Source organism: Lactuca serriola, chromosome 4, assembly GCF_051521515.1.
Source record: "Lactuca serriola cultivar US96UC23 chromosome 4, Lser_US96UC23_V15, whole genome shotgun sequence".
In the NCBI taxonomy this organism is placed as follows: Eukaryota; Viridiplantae; Streptophyta; class Magnoliopsida; order Asterales; family Asteraceae; genus Lactuca; species Lactuca serriola.
The window spans coordinates 64,816,772-64,834,505 of record NC_136411.1 but is presented as its reverse complement, the minus strand read 5'-3'; the positions used below and the strand labels follow the sequence as shown (position 1 = coordinate 64,834,505).

The 17,734-nt window shown below is 33.1% G+C and overlaps 1 protein-coding gene across 1 annotated transcript; it reads left to right on the top strand.

Moving 5' to 3' along the window:
• Window positions 1-14,211: 14,211 nt before the first annotated feature.
• LOC145100155 (uncharacterized) lies at window positions 14,212-15,332 on the top strand. Its single transcript, XM_079037534.1, has one exon. It carries the CDS (start codon window positions 14,298-14,300, stop codon window positions 15,258-15,260), a length of 963 nt encoding a protein of 320 aa, XP_078893660.1. The 5' UTR covers window positions 14,212-14,297; the 3' UTR covers window positions 15,261-15,332.
• The last annotated feature ends 2,402 nt before the right edge of the window (window positions 15,333-17,734 follow it).

Below are 17,734 nucleotides of genomic sequence, written 5' to 3'. Positions count from 1 at the left end.
AGAAGAGGGACTGTTTTGTGGAGAAAAAAAATAGGAGAAGGGGTATTTTGGTCATTAAATTGTTCTTGAGTAAAAGTAGACTCAGGAATGACAGGAGCAGATATGAGAATGTCATATGAGATAGAAGAAGGAATATAAGAGGGGTAAGTTGGTGTTAAATGGCTGTTGGTGAGAGCATGAAGAGGGTAAATGTTCTCAAAGAAACGAACATCTCTTGAAACCAAAAGTTTCTTAGTGACCAAATTGTACATCCTGTAAGCTTTTTGTCCAAATTGATAACCAATAAAGACACATGGATGTGCTTTAGGCATGAATTTGTCCCTTCCCACTGTGGTTGTGCTCACAAAACAAAGACATTCAAAACTTCTGAGGTAAGTTAAATCAGGTTTCACTTGAAACAACATCTCATAAGGGGTTTTATTTTGCAATAATTCAAATGACATCCTATTAATGAGATGGACAACAGTTTTTGTATATTCTCCCCAAAATTGAACACCAATACCAGATTGAAAATATAAGGCCCGTGCTATGTCAAGAATGTGCCTATGTTTTTGTTCAACAAGGCCATTTTTTTGTGGTGTATTGGGAGTTGATTTTTGATGAATGATGCCTTGAGATTGAAAGTAAGTGATGCCTTCATGACTGGACCCTAACTTGTAAGCATTGTCTGTTCGAATCTTCTAAATAGTTTTGTTAAATTGTGTTTGAACAAATTTAACAAAAGATTTGATTAAGGCAAAAGCATCTCCTTTATTTTTTAGCAAATGAATCCATGTGTGTCGACTGAAATCATCAACAATGGTTATAAAATATTTATAACCATCATGAGTGGAATGTTTATAGGGGCCCCACACATCAATATGAATTAGTTGAAAAATAGACTGAGAGAAAGATTGGCTTAAAGGAAAAGAACAACATGACTGTTTTGCTTGAGCACATACAACACAAGGAGAAATGTCATTATTGTTACAATGAGAAATCAAGGAAAGAGTTTGAAGTTTATGCAATGGTAAATGCCCAAAACGACAGTGCCATAAAAATGCTTTAGAAGAAACATTACAAACAGCAGACTTTGATTGAGTTTGAACATTAAAGACAGAAAAACTATAGGACAAATGAGACTGAATGTAGTTATGATAAAAAAAACATATAAGTCGTTGAGTTTTGTCCCAAGAACACCAAGTGCAAGCTTATGTTTCAAAGAAGGGTCCTGCATCATACAAGCATGATCAGTGAAAAGAAGAAAAGTATGAAGCTGCTTGGTTAATTTAGCAACTGAAAGAAGATTATATTTGAAAGATGGGACATATAACACTCTTTTGAGTAAAATTGTTTCATGAAGTTGAATATCTCCAATAAAAGAGATGAAGGTTGTTTGACCATTTGGTAAACCGATTAGATGAGGATAGGGAAGTTTGTGTAAAGAAACAAAGAATGACTTATTAGAACACATGTGATCATTCACACCAGAATCAATAATCCAAGAAAAGTGTTTGTGTATAGGGATGCAGATTTTGTAACATTGAAGGAAAATCGTTGATGAGATAGGGTATTACCTTCAGTGTTCATTGAATCACTGGTAATGATATTATTGGCTTGAGTAGAAGTCAACGAGTTGTTCTGAAGAAGCTGAACTAAATGTTAATATTGTTCAGTTGAAAGCGATGATGAAGAAGCATCAGTAACATTGTGGGCAGTGGATTTGACATCCTCCTTCTTGGATTTAGTGAACTTAAAAGTTGCAGGAAAACCAATTATGCGATAACATTGATTTTTGGTATGACCTGACTTCTTACAGTGTGTACAAACCATGGTTTTCTTCATCTGAGCAGAAACAAGGTCTTTAGAAGCATTCATGGCGATTGCATCTGGGGCGAAGGTAGATGAAGAATGAATTCCTCTTTGATGCTCTTCATGAAGAATCATGGAGTAGGCGGTTGAAACAGATGGCAATGGCTTCATCATTAAAAGTTGACCATGAATCATCATGTAAGAGTCATTCAATCCTATTAACAATTGAACAAGACGTTCATCGAGAAACTTCTTAATTTGTGTTGCAGCAGCACATGAACAAGAAGGAAAATTCTGAATAAGGCGCAAATCATCCCAAATTTTCGTTAATTTGGTGAAGTAAGTTGTAAAGTCATCGGACCCTTGTGAAGTTGAATACAATTGTTGTTGGATTTGGTAAATGGAAGCGCCGTCTGGTTGCTCAAAACGTTGGTGTAACTCTGACCAAATTTCATGAGCGGTTGGAAGAAAGAGGACGCTATCAGCGATTGATGTAGACAATGAATTCAAAATCCAACCGATAACCATTGAATTTGCTCTGCTCCATTTTGCGTAATCGGGAGATGAAGATTCAGGCTCGAGAATTGTTTTGTCAACAAATCCAAGTTTGTTTTTAGTGGAAAGCGAAATTATCATGGATCGTTTCCATGAATTGAATCCAGTACCGTTGAAAGGATGTGAAATCAAAACAGAAGTTGGGTTATCAGAAGGTCCAATATAATAAGGATTTTCAGAATCGACGGAATCGGAATTTGAGGATGAGTTATGGACATCAGACATGATGACAACAAGAAATTAAGATAACGATCAAGAAATTGAGATGAAGATGTCAAATATTAACACAAAATCGACCGCTCTGATACCATGTAACAATTTGAAAGAAAGATAATATTGAATGAGAGATTGAAGAATCAAATTCAATGATTCACTTGAATAATTGTGCTGATCGTATCCTAAAAACAATTCAATATATATATATATATATATATATATATATATATATATATATATATATATATATATATATATATATATATATATATAAAGATAAGGAAAGACAAATCTAACTTCTATAAACCGTATAACAAAACTGCTCAAAACTATTCTATGTAGAATGACTAAACTGCCCTTGGCAGTGTGACGGTAACACTAAAATACTTGTGTTTATATTAAAAAAAAAAGTATATTAATACTTCCCAAACATCTATTATGATTTATTTACGCGCACTAAATATGGCATACGAAACGCATTAGTAGGACCCTATAATCCGCAATAAATATGGTACACTTAGTATTCGCCTTACATATATCCCATGATTGTAAATAAAACGATTTGATAGTTAAGTGCCATAGTAGTCACGATTCACGAGTTGATATATTTGACTCTAAAATTAAACCAAATTAAGTGTACTTAAATTCAGTATAATAACTTAAAATCCATGGTCAAAATTGGCAATTCCAGATTACGACTTCTTAAGTTGGATTAATCCATATCACTAATTCAAGATGTGATATTCAGATGCAATATTAGATATGGCTGGTAATTTGGATTGCTTTACATCATTACCTTTTATTCCATTACCTTTTATTCTATATGGGTCCCTGTTCAAATTATGAAAACCATAGTTGATCAATAATTCATTTGACACAATATCTATCCGCGGGTCATTCTAGCCAGTTTGACCCGACCAATGATTGCAACAATGTTCGTAAACTCAAAAAATAAAAAATTAGATATAAAATGTAATTCATCAACAAGATAGATACAAACAATTTTTTATTTTATTTTTTGTAACGATAATCTAATATATTTCTAAACTATTTCTAATTCCACGTATATTTTGAACGATACTTGAACATTCGACATCATCGGGAGAGGATAATGCATGATACCATTGAGTTAAATAGAAAAATAGGTGTTAGTACATAATAAAGACTATCATGTGTTAGATATAACAAACAATAATTATTAAGTTTTTTTAGTTGCAATAGTCCATACATATTGAATATGTAACATCCACAAAAACCACAATGGAATGCTACGTCTTAAAATCTCCAATGATTGCACAATTTGTAAAATTTCAAAAATTAAATCTTTCATATTCTGTTTTCGAGTTTTTTGTAAGAAAGCAAAAGGAAAACTTTGTTTTTGTTTTTTTTTTTTATAATTTTTTTTAAGTGATGAAAAGGGAGGATAAAATAGAAAAAGAAGTAGTTTCCCAACTAAAAATGATCCGCCCAAAATTGGGCTAATTGTAAGGGTTACCCAAACATTGCTAAATTGCCCGTTCTGTAGGGCTGCACTTTTCGTATCAACAAAATCAATATTCTCTTAACTGCATATATCTATTTTTATGAATGAGATTGTTACGTATTATATTCTTCCCTCCAAAAACATTTATTTTTCAATCAATTTATAAAGTTTCATTGTTATGCATTAGATAACTTATCTGATTTTTAGTTGATTTTGGATAGTGTTTAGGCATTACATTTGGATGAATTTTCAATATAAAATCAGTTTATAAACCTTCATGTTTGATTTAGATTTTCAATTTGAAGTTTATATAAGATTCCATAATTCATTTAGAGAACTCAATATACATTTCTACATAAGCAATGTTAATAAGTAAGTACGTAGTACATTTGGTTATGATTTATTTATCACTAAAAATTTATTAAATTTGTTCATTTAAATAGGAAGTATTAATAGTAAGTATGTCTAGTTTTATTGCATTTCTAGAAGAGGTTTAGATTAGGACTTTTTTTTATTCATATAAATAGGAACTGTTAATAGTAATTATGTCTAATTTTATTGTTTTCTTATTGCATTTTTAGATTAGGTTTAGATTAGGATTTACCATATAATAACAAGTTATGGGCAAAAATATAAGAGAAATTAAAATTCTCCTACATTTTATTCCTACTATCCTCCTACCCATATTAAATGGTGATTAGTGGATTAAAATATTATCAATTTCATTAAATGCGTCATTAAATATAAGATGTGTTAATCTTTTTTAATAAATAAATTTTTTTTTGTCACTTGTCACACTCTCATTTATTTTACCACATGTTATTTTGTGGTTATTTTGAATTGATTTTTATTTCATATGTAATTTTGTGGTTTTCCTATTTTAATAAATTCTATATGGTATTTAAATTTAATAATAAATGTATATCAATTTCATTAATGAAATTTCCTTATAATTTCAAAATTTTAAAATAAAATTTCATTAATTTGCTTTGATTATCTTATCTAAATGATTTATTGAAATTTAAAAGAGAAAAAAAAAACACTTTAGTTTTAGTAATTCAATATTTTTTTTCATTTTTCTTATAAATTCAAATTTCTCAAATGTTTGTACATATTTAATTGTTTTAAATACACCCATGTAATACATGAGACTTACATCTAGTATTTAATAAGATAAGATTATAAGTAGAAATAAAATGTAGGAGAATATTTAATTTCTCTAAATTTAAATACCTCATTTTCATTTTTTTTTTTTTTGCAACTTGAAAACATAATTTATTAGTAAATTTTTTATTAAAATTTAATTCGTATAAATAGGAATTGTCAATAGTAACTATGTCTACTCTTGTTTTATTATTGCATTTTTAGATTAGGTTTATATTAAAGTTCTCCACATAAAAACAAAAAATTGGCAAAAATCTAATATTATAAATTGTTTTTTTTTTAACAACTTGAGAACATAAGTTTATTTATTTATTTATTTTTTCTTCCAACTCGATAATACAACTAATTAATTCTTTTTTTCTTCTATTCTCTTCGGATCTCTTACTTTTCCTTCCCTTTTGTTCCTTGAATTTAAAAATCAATAATGATACGTTAGTCTTACAATAAAAAATCGTTTGGAATTCGTTGTCATCAGAAAGTGTGAAAAGAACGAAGGTTGAGTATAACATCGATATGGGAAGTGGATTGTGTATATTATTAATAATAATAATATGATTGGATTTTTTTTTTTTAAATAAAGTTCGAAGCAGGAGCTAGCTCGTGATATGCTAGAACTTTAGCAAGTTTGCAAAAATAGAACATTGTGACCTTTCTGATGGTTAACATCTTAAAGATTTATTGTTTTTTCTGTATAGTTTTCTATTAAACTTTATTTAATATAAGATCACTTTTTTTCAAAGTTCTAAATAACGTAAGGTGTCACTTGGCGGCAATGTCGAGCCACGTCGTTTGTAAGGAGTGACTTAAGGCTATCATTTTGTATATAATTAATATTTTTATATGTATTTTCAACTATTTTTCTATTTTACACACATATATGAGTTAAAACGACGTTTTGGTAAAGTTTGGCGACAGGTACAAACTTTGGAGTTATGGCGTGCCATGACGGAGCCATGACGAACTTTTTATAACCTTGCTTTTTTTAATAATATTTAACTTTTCCAAAATGTTTTTAATAAATGGGAGAATTTCATATATGTCCCTCGTAAACTTCAAAATATCATATTTGTTCAGCTTAATTTCTTAATATCATAATTATCCTTAATTAACCTTCAAAATATCATATATTACCCAAATCCTTTTTTTATAATGTTTTTAATATTTTATTATCATTTTTTATATCTTAGGATTATTATAAGTATTAAAAAATGTAACCATATCATTCTTACATCTACGATAATGGAATGTGAACTTTTTAATTGTTGGAATGTCGCCCTCTTGACAAACAAAAAGATTCATCTTCAACCCACTCTATGGAATGTATATTTTAATTGTTTAGTTTTTGTTGTTGATTTCTATCATGTTATAGATGGACGATATTTTAGATATTACCATTGATATTTTTATGTTTAAAAAGTACATATATGATGTTTTGATATTTAAAAACGGCATATATATATATATATATATATATATATATATGATATTTTTATGTTTAAAAAGGACATATATCATATTTTGAAATTTTATAAAGGGTAAATATGATATTTAGAAATTTTATGAAGGTTAAATATGATATTTAGAAATTAAGTTGGGTAAATATGATATTTTGATGTTTAAGAAGGGTATATATAAAATTCTCCCTTAATAAATTAACTAATTTAGTCTTTATCTAATTTAAATATTTTATAGAGCCCCCACATATAATAGATTAACTAGTTTATTATTTGTCTACTTTTCAATCATATATGAAGTTGATGGTTGTTTTTGATGGGTTCTCTCGGTTGAAAGAAAAAAAAATATTAGTGGATTTTTCATATAAATTGTTATGAACACATGCAATTTAGAACTTCTATAACATTTTCACTATTATAGCAACATAGTTTATGAAAGAATTTCTAACCTACTATAACCGAAATTGCTATGGTTAGAATCATACATTTAACAACAAATAATTGATGCTAGAAACCTTTTTGTAGATCTTTTTCGGATAGAATAACTCCAATATTGTGATAGTCTCTAATGTGTCACATCCAAAACCCTAGGAAACCCTTGGATCAAAACTTATGAGAGAATGAGAGTAGAAAATTTGATTTCTACTTTATGAGAGGCTATGGATCGGTTTTGCTTAGGTTTAAAACCATTTATATAGTTGGTAGATAACCATGAACCCTATATTTGAATATTAAAATAAAAGTATTTTAATTTGATTCAAATACAGTTTCCTTATTTGATTCAGGAGGCTTCCTGAACCTTTCCAATTCTCCACCAAAACCGCTATATGTGGGAAGGATCTAGAATTGTCTTCCTTGTTCAATAATTAAACAACTGTAGTTCAATCTGTAGCGCCATATACAAAGTACTTTTCAGTTTATACCCTTGGTGTATTAATGTTTTGCAGAATTGGTCCCTAGGGGGTAGAAATGCCAACTCTAGGACAGTTAGAGTATGTTGGGCATACTACTTGTACGTTGGGCGTACTAGTACAATTCAGGATCGTGGGTCTTAACCACGTATGTGGGGCATACGTGGAGTACGCATGGCGTACGTGGGCATGAGTGAAACCCTAATTTTTAGGGCTTGCACCCTATTAAAACCTTGTGATTGCCTCATTTGGTCATGTTTATCCAACCTCCACCCTCCTTTGTCGAGAAATTGAAACCCTAGTGTGTGTTTGTAAGTTTTGAGCCTTAAAGAGTGTTTGTTGGTGATTTTGAAAGAAAAGAAGAAGATGACCATTTGGAGAAGTGTCTTGAGCTTGAAGATTCGGGGTTAGCTCATCATTTGCAAGCTTTTTGAGGTAAAAAGCTCACATCTTGATGATCCATGCTGCTAGATCTAGTTATGTAGTTATTTTATGCTTTTTGAATCCTTGGAGTGGTTGATGAGCTTCTTGTCTCACTCCAGAAGTTATGGTGTGTAGATCTAGGTTTCTTTTGGTCCCCTTATTCATAAAAATGCAAGCTTTATGATGTATCTTGGACCATGAATTGTGTTAAGATATTGGTTAAGTCCTTTTTGAGATCATGAGCCCCATTAAGGCATGCATGTGTGTAAAGTTTCCAACTTTACATCAAAAGTCACCATAAGGAATCAGATCTGAGAGTTTGGCTTAAAGTCTCAATGGACTAAGTGATTAATGAAGTGGGGTGGTCAACTAGGGAGTATGTTGGGCGTACCAAGCTGGTACGCTGCACATACTAGCCCCAGAGGGAGTATGTTAAGCATAAGAGTTGAGTACGCCCCATGTACTTAGCAGGTGGGCTTCAAATTTCAGGCTTCTCAATTTTGGGCTCATATTTGGACATTAGGAGAGTAGGGCCTTATTGGGCCATTAGATTTCAATTTTAGGCTGATGTCATTATGTTAGATTCTTATGGTTGAAGGCCCACAAAAGGCTTTGGGACCAATTTGGAAGATTGGGTCATATTTAGGCTTTAGGAGACCATTTTTGGAATTGGGATTTTTTAGTAGCTGGTTTAGGCTTTGGCCTTGGACCAATTTAGGTAAAGGGTAAAATTGTCTTTTAACCTAGTTTAGACTCTTCGTATGAGTCGGGATCTAATTATTAATTGGATGTTATTTTATGATGATAGCGCGAAGATTTTTGGACCAACAGCCATATATTTATCTGTGAGATTCAGCAATCTGAGGTGAGTCTTCCTCACCATGTTTAATGAGTCGAAGGCACCTATGCCGACCCAGGGTTTATTATGTTAGGGTGCTAGATGTATGTGTAACTCTTGCATGTGTATGTGTTCGTATCCATAGTGGGTGAGCCCCAAAGGTTATCATGTATGCTATTAATGTTCAAACAAATTTTTTTATTTTCAAAATCAAATAATTCTCATAAACACAGTTCACAAATCTCCAAAATGACAATTTATCAAAACACATGTTCATAGTTGTTTAAACACAATCCAAGATCCTCAAACATAACTCTGTCTAGTGTGTATAATCAATCTGAAGCCTTCCTGCGATCCCGAGAAGTACTTGAAACACATAACACACAACACAGTAAGCACGGAGCTTAGTGAGTTCCCGAAAATACAACATAAACAAATAATAAGCCTCTCATGGCTGTAGCTCGACATGGACCCTCCGGTCTCATGCGTCTCGGTGAGGACCCTCCGGTCTCACGGATTGGTGTGGACCCTCCCGTCATGTGTCTCAGTGAGGACCCTCCGGTCTCATAGCTCAGGTTGGACCCTCCAGTCCTATATCTCAGTGAAGAACCTCCGGTCTCACAACTCGATTTGGACCCTCCGGTCCTATCTCAGTAATACATAGAATAATATAGCACATATCACAAAGACATAATGCAAGATATCACAATACTCAATATAAGCACATAAGACCCTCCAGCCACACAAAGATTACCACTCTAGGTAAGTATAGTGAGAAGACTCACCTCGTAAGAAAATAAGCAAATAAACCTCGTACACGAATCACCGATCTAGCCTCTGCCTAACACATATGAAAATTATCTCTAATTGACACTCCAATCACAACTCTAAATAAACCAAATGCTATTTTCTCTCTCTAACTCTTGGGATGGGTAAAAGAACATTTTACCCCTCCATGGTCCACATATTCCCTATCTTGACCAAACCCTGAAGTCAACATAAGTCAATACTTCGAGTCAACAGTCCATGATGACCGACTCACCGAGTGCATCTATGTGACTTGCCGAGTCCCCTCATTTATTCAAAAATGTCGCAAAAATCTAACTTAACTCGTCGAGTTGTCTCACCAGCTCGTAGAGTTACTCATGACAGACTCGTCAGGGAAAACCCTAACCGACTCTTCGAGTCAGCTCGTTGACTCGTCGAGTCCTTTCAGACTTATTTCTCGTTCAGATGTTTTAAGGCAGATTTACAACCCCAAACTCTAGATCTAGCCTCCCAAGGCCGAGATACCACGTAAAGCTACAAGCTTTACGTCCATGCATGACACTTAAGGGCTTGAAATGCCAAAACAAGTTCCATTTAGGGTCTTAATCATAAAAGCTCTTCTATTAGGTGGATAAAGTTAGGACCTTTGGACTCTAGTGACCTCACAAGGTCCAGATCTGAAGTCTCAATCACTTGGTAAGCTCAACACACTCAAAGTCTTAAGGATAGATGGAAAAAGCCCTAAAACTCCATAAACATGAGATATAATCCATCTAATGAGAAAGGTGGAGACCTTTTACCTTCAACAGAAGCTATGGATGAAATAACACCAGATCCAACAGTCCCTTCTCATTCCTTGCTTTGATACTCTTCTCTTCTCTTCCAATAATGCACTAAAATGGCCAAATATTAGCTCTCTTTCTCTCTTAGCTCAATATGGACGATTAGGGTTTCACACAGAGGTGTAAGGTGGCTGGTGAGGTGGAAATGAGGGCTTAAGGTCCCTTAAATAGGACTTAACCCCGAAGATTTAGGGTTTCCTCTCACAGCGCCAACTCTTCGAGTTTGTCTCTCCGACTCGTCGAGTTGGTCATAAAACCCATGTGGCCAATTCGTCTTTACTCAACGAGTTGGGGCATCCAACTCGTCGAGTTGCTCAATTAACTCATATATATATATATATATATATATATATATATATATATATATATATATATATATATTATCCATGGGAGTCGGATGTTACAATCACCCCCACTAGAATCAGACTTCGCCCTCGAAGTCATGCTCTGGAAATAACTCTGGGTACTGCTCGCGCATCTTGGACTCCAGCTCCCAAGTCCACTCGGATCCCTTCCGATGTTCCCACTAGACCTGAACCAGGGGCACCTCTTTATTCCTCAAAACCTTCACCTTCCGATCTAAGATCGATATCGGTCTCTCAATGTAATTCACGCTCGCATCTACCTGAATGTTTTCTAATGGTACCACCGTCGTCGCATTAGCTACACACTTCCTCAACTGAGACACGTGGAAGGTGTTATGCATCTTGCTCAACTCTGTAGGCAGCTCCAACCGGTAAGCTACCTTAACCACTTGGGCGATCACCCTGAAAGGACCAATGTATCAAGGGCCTAGCTTGCCCCGGGATTCAATGGTTCGGGTGTTGTTCTGGTTCTTTGATAGGGTCAGTTCAGGAGTAGTCTTTTCATATAAAAGAAGTATATGAGGGTGAAATAGTCTTTTCATATATGGCATAAGTTAGGGAAAAAACACAAATCACCTGAAACCACATGGACCATTCGTGTAATTTACTCTAATTTTTTTTTTTTTGGAAAAAATAGTTAAATTCGTGACGGATTGTAGCTAATATTTCTAGTATGGTGTCTTAAATTAATGATTGATTGTGTAAATAGTGTAAAGTCAAATTGGAAGATTTTGTCTCTAATTTTGTGGCTAAAAAGCTACAACATAAGACCATTGGTTATATATATATATATATATATATATATATATATATATATATATATATATATATATATATATATATATATATACCACTAACCATACTAATGGTTGGTATCACATCATCACCACACTTGCTATCACTAATCATGAGATACCTACAACTAAACATACAACTCCACCTCATATTTTTAAATTTAATTTAAATAAAAAATACAAATATCTTATAATTCTTTTTAAATACTAGTTTTTCATTAATTTAAAATACCAAATTACATTAAATAAAAACTACATTAATTAAAAAAATATATAATTTACATTAATAAAAATAAAAAAATTAAAATTAAAATTAAAAACTAAAAACCTAAAAATACCAAACTTCTGATTTGTGTGTTTAAGCAAGGTTATTCCAAGTTGGGGAATTCTTTAACTTTTGCCAAACTTTGATATGTCCAAAACTTTTATGATTTGTGTTTTCATATTGCTGTACCACCACATTAACCAGATCGATATTGGCGTCGTATATGTTATTTATAACAAAGTTGTAAATTCCATTGAACTCAGAACATTCGACTCTCATATTGTGCCATTCCAACATATTTCTTCAGCATTTCGAATTGCACAACCCATTAAACCATGTAAAATACTTTCAACATTCCTCCAAAAAGAACAAGAAGTTTGACCGGCACTTTCTTCTGATACCGTCACCCATGCTTGTGCTAATTTATCTTATTCATCTTCTAACCATTTCTTATTTTTGGGAGACATGGTTTTTGAATAATCAAACAAAAAAAATTCTATGATGACTGAAGGGAGAAGATATGTATGAAAATTAAGAAGATGAGTGGTAGTATTTATAGGTAAATATTGAAGGAAGATAAATAAATTGGAAGTAGCCGTTAGGAACGAGGAAGGAGGTCAAACGAGATTTAAGACAAGAAATGAATTGATTGACCGTTTGAAATCGTTGTCCGGAGTATGAAGGGCCCCGACCACAACCCACCACGAACCACCGGGATGGTGTACACGGTCGTGGTTTGTGGCCACCCAGACCACGACCCACTTCGTGGCCACCATACCCAGAGGTGGAGCTTCAACATTTGATTCGGGGGGCCAAATATATCATATGTATAAAAATTGGTAAGCAGGGGGGACAATGTCAAAATTTTATATTTTTGGGTATAAAATGTATAAAATAAAACTATAAGGGCTATTTAGAACCAAAAAATCAAGGGGGCCACAGCCCCCTGACCCTAATAATGCTCCGCCAATGACTATATCAGATTGTCTAATACACGACTGATTGCTTTCTCTCACCAATCCATTTTTAATTAAACGGATTCACAAAAGGATTAATGTTGGATTTTTGTGTGTTTGAAACTCTGTTTTGTATTAATGACGGAGATCGAATTTTGTGTTTGAAAGTTTGTTTTGTGGTAGTGACAAAGACCCAATTTCCAGTGTCGTGAGTCTGTAACTCCAGTGAACTTGAAGTTTTCGAGAAATTCCTAAAAACGTTTGGAGTTAAAAGAAGACGACTCCCTCGTCGATAGCCTTTTTAACTACGGTTTCGAAGAAATTTAATTAGTCGGTAACCTTTTAAACTAATTTTGTACAAAGAAAACCAATAGCTGATGTTGTTACTAGTTTATACATTATATGTTATGTTAGATAAAACTCTAGTACTCTACTATGTTCATATTTGACATGCTTCTAAATTTTCTGCATAAAATGTTACATGTAGATTTCCATATTGCTAGTTGATGATACTGTCAAACCATTTTCTTATTTGTTACGGGTTTTAGCCATCTATTAGCTAGGAAGGTTTCTTGCATAAAATGTTACATGTAGATTTCCATATTGCTAGTAGATGATACTCTCAAATCATTTTCTTATTTGTTACCGGTTTTAGCCATCTATTAGCTAGGAAGGTTTCTTTTATATATATATATATATATATATATATATATATATATATATATATATATATATATATATATATATATATATATATAGGTTCAAATGTTTTCACTATCTATTGTGTGACTGTATGATTGATTCTGGACCAATCATTTTAGTTATTTTAAGAAAGTAATTAATGCATATTAAATGCTGAAGATGTAATTAATACCTATTATATCTTTAACATTTAATATGCATTAATTATTTTCCTAAAGTAACTAAAATGATTGGTCCAGAATCAGTCATACATGCACACAATAGATACTGAAAACAAAATAACCTAACCCTATATATATATATATATATATATATATATATATATATATATATATATATATATATATATATATATATATATTCTCCTTTATCATCAATGTAACTTTTTAATAAGAGTGTGATTTTCATAGCGGATTTTTTCCCGGTTTTCATTTTATATTGCGGTTTTCATTCGATGTTTGATTGTCCTTCTCCGCATCACTTATTTTATAACACTAGGTGATCAATAAATTTATTTGGTTGAGTATAGATATCTATATAAATGAAAATTATCGAAGTAGGTCATTTATTTCTGAAATGATCAATAAGTCGTTTAGCAATTAATTCTTTTCTAATTACAACTTTTTATCTATATCGACTTTAAGTATCCATATATATGTTGCGTTAGGTTTTGGTACCCAACATTCAAGTGCACAGCTAAACGCACCGTATTGCATATCATTCCTGCCCACACCCTTAATTCGTGTAGGATAAAACTTCGAACTGGAGAAATGTTTAACCTTCAAAACCAAACGTCCTCTGAGTATCCTGGACTTGAAAATTATCGGGAAAAACTCAATGATATATCTTTCCTGAGTATGCTAACTCAAGATGGTGGCGACTCTCAAGAGAAGAGACGTGATTCACTTTTCTATACAAGCTCCTTGGACAGTAGCCAATCAGGTGAGGAAGGTATGAAGAAGAAGGAAAAGCGATTACCAGACAGGGAAAACCGGGAGGTGGAGTGGAGGCGATATAGAGGAGTTAGGCGGCGGCCATGGGGAAAGTTCACATCGGAGATAAGGAATCCAGAGAAGAAAAAGGCGAGATTATGGCTTGGTACGTTTGATACACCTGAACAAGCTGCGTTGGCTTATGACAGAGCTGCTTTTAAGTTCCATGGTTCACGAGCCAAGGTTAATTTCCCACTCTTGATAGGCTGCGATGACCACTCCCTTATGCTGCCAGCGTCCTCTTCATCTTCTATGCAAAACATACAACGGACGAAGAACCGTATGGTGGAGTATCCTTCGACCACCACCGCCACCACCATGGTAAATAAGGTGGAGAGTGATCATGACTCTCTACAAGATCGTAAACTGTATTCGTCAGCTACTCAAGACTTCTTATTGAAAAACATGACTAACACTTCACCTACTACCAACAGAAGCGGAAAGATGCAGGCTGAGGGAAGAAAGGATAATGGCTACTTATGGTCTATTTTCATGCAAAACACGGTACAATCCCCAACTTCCACCGCTACTAGTACGGTGGCTGATTCGGGAAGCCACCGTGATTCAATGTGGGATTCCCAAATGAATACTGTTGCAAGTGAGGGACTTCAATTGCCTGTGGTGCAGCCACCACCTGTATCCACCACGGCAGTTCGACCTTCCGGAGGGGGTAATGAGCATGACATGTTCTGGGATTTTCAGATAGATACATTGACAGACGATGGCTTTCTTTTGCTTTAATGCTTGAAATTTACTAATTTTCCTTGTTTATCGAGAAGGCATTTAATAGGAATCGTTATTTCTTGTGATTCACGAATTTCAATTTCGATATGTTATCATTTTTTGTATCGTATTAGACCAAGCTCAAATGCAGTACTCCAAAAGTGGGAGAAATCAGCGACTGAAAACTTCGTTTGGTAACCGAGTACCCATGACAAAAAGAACCCAATATACCAATGGAATTACGACATAACAGTGAGGGAATTGATCAAATCCTTCAATATCGGTCGATAATTTGGGACGGCATACATACGGAATTTCAAAAACATATATGTTTTTTGACAACGTACATTAGAGCTTCAGAACCTCTTTTGCCCATTCTGATGGAGACAAATCCTGCAACAATTCAATCTCAGCAAAACTATGCCTTCATTACATATGGGAAAAACATATCACCAACTTAAAAAATAAATTTTAGTTCTTGAAAATGAAGAAAAACTCATTTACGATTCTTTATTTGATAAGAAACCATATTACAATCACAAATACATTGCCTTGATATATAATCAAACGAAGGAAAATTAATAAGCAATAAATATGAAACTTAGCATGTGAAATAGATCAGTCAGAGTCTTGCAGAATCACAGGGAATCGAATGATCTTTATCTAAAGAAATCTTCTAGAAAAGCTATCAATATTTGCAAATAATAAGACTTCAGTTTTTTTTTTTTTGAATAAAATAATCCTGTTTATTTTTTGTTCCAGTCCATGAAACGGAAAGAAATACAAGAAAATAATAAAAATAAAAGTTAATTATTCTTTGATAATCTCAAAACCTAACATAAAAAAGATCAAAAAATATGATGAACAACGATAGATAAGTATATAATACTACTGTAACCAAAAGATAAAACAAATGGAACAATCCAATCCTTTTTTGTATACCAAGATAGTTGAAAGAAAAAAAAATGATTAAACACTAATCTTACTCCATAAATTTTCTTGAAGGAAGGTCATCCTTTTTTGTATACCAAGATAGTTGAAAGAAAAAAAAAAGGATATATAATCCTAATGCATTCATCAAGCAATTACATAATTAACATTAACGGATCTCTGGTAAAATGGTAACTACAATAGTTCCTTCTATAATCACTTAGTTTATACTAACTATATATAACTTAATATCGAACGGTCAGTTGAATGTGTGAATCTGCCCTAAGCCCACAATCAAACAAGGAACATGAAATGAGGCGGAAGTCATACATTCCACTACCTATCGGATATTATTTATATATAATTTGAATGTATAAACTAATGAATTATTGAATTAACTATAAAGGTCATTTATGTAATACTAGTTTAATAATATAATATTAAACCTTATTCAAATAAGTTTTTCTTCCAAAATAACGATGTAAACCATAGAAAATCCTATATTTTCTATAAAACCCTATCTGAACATGTAACTACCCTGAAAACTCGACGTGATGATACTACCCTCCTATGATCACTTAGTACACATGAGTTGTATAATACCGAAATCGAATAGACAGTTGAATGTGTGAATCTGCCCTAAGCCCATAACCAAACAAGGAACAAGAAATGAGGTGGAAGTCACACATTCCACTATCTACCGGACTTCGATTTTATCTAACCCTATTGTATATACTGAGAAATCACATAGTTAGTATCCATGTTTTAACCTGGATTTTCATAAAATAGTTCCTATGATCCATCAATCATCCTATTTTAGTTTATAAGTTGATTTCTTTGACATTAACAAGTTTCAAGTTCAAATACATTTAAACAGTAAGAAAACATAATAAGTAAATTATGTTTTTAAACACAAGCCTTGCATTTTACTTGTATTCCCCCCTCCCCCCCTAAAAACATTTAAAAGCTTGGAAAAATATGAGGGTATGAACTCACCTGATAAGTGGTGATTTGGGCAACGTTTCGTTTCTAGAAATGAATTTCCTTGACTAAACCGCCAGTCTCTGATGTGGGCAGAGTTTCGACTGAAAAAGATTATTTTCTCGAGGACGTCAGGGCTCCGGGCTCTCTTTGGGTGTTAGGGGGATATTCTTAGGCTTCAGGGGTTTTAGAGGGGTTAAAAGAATGTTTACGGAAGTAAAAGGGTTTCAAAATTTGTAACCCAAGTGAAGAGGACGATGTGACATGTGACATCCCCAAAATCTCGGCCAGAAAAGACCGATTTTCATTTATGCTTTTAAATAATTTCAGAGTAAATCCTTTTGATTTGAAAGAGTTGCGGAATTTGTTCCCAAAAACAAAACATGATAAAACAATGTTTACCAAAGCATTTCATAAAAGAAATGTATTTTCATTATAAAATCAAAACTCGGGGTGTCATGTTCCGATACAGACCAATAAGAATAAACGATAACATTACAAGTCATTCAACAAATATATACATATACAGACTTGTAAACAAAACAACTTGATGGTTCATCCATCTTATGCCCTCGCGCCAC

Excerpts from the sequence above, each read along its gene's own strand:
- LOC145100155 (XM_079037534.1), top strand. The coding sequence starts at position 14,298 with ATGTTTAACCTTCAAAACCAAACGTCCTCTGAGTATCCTGGACTTGAA.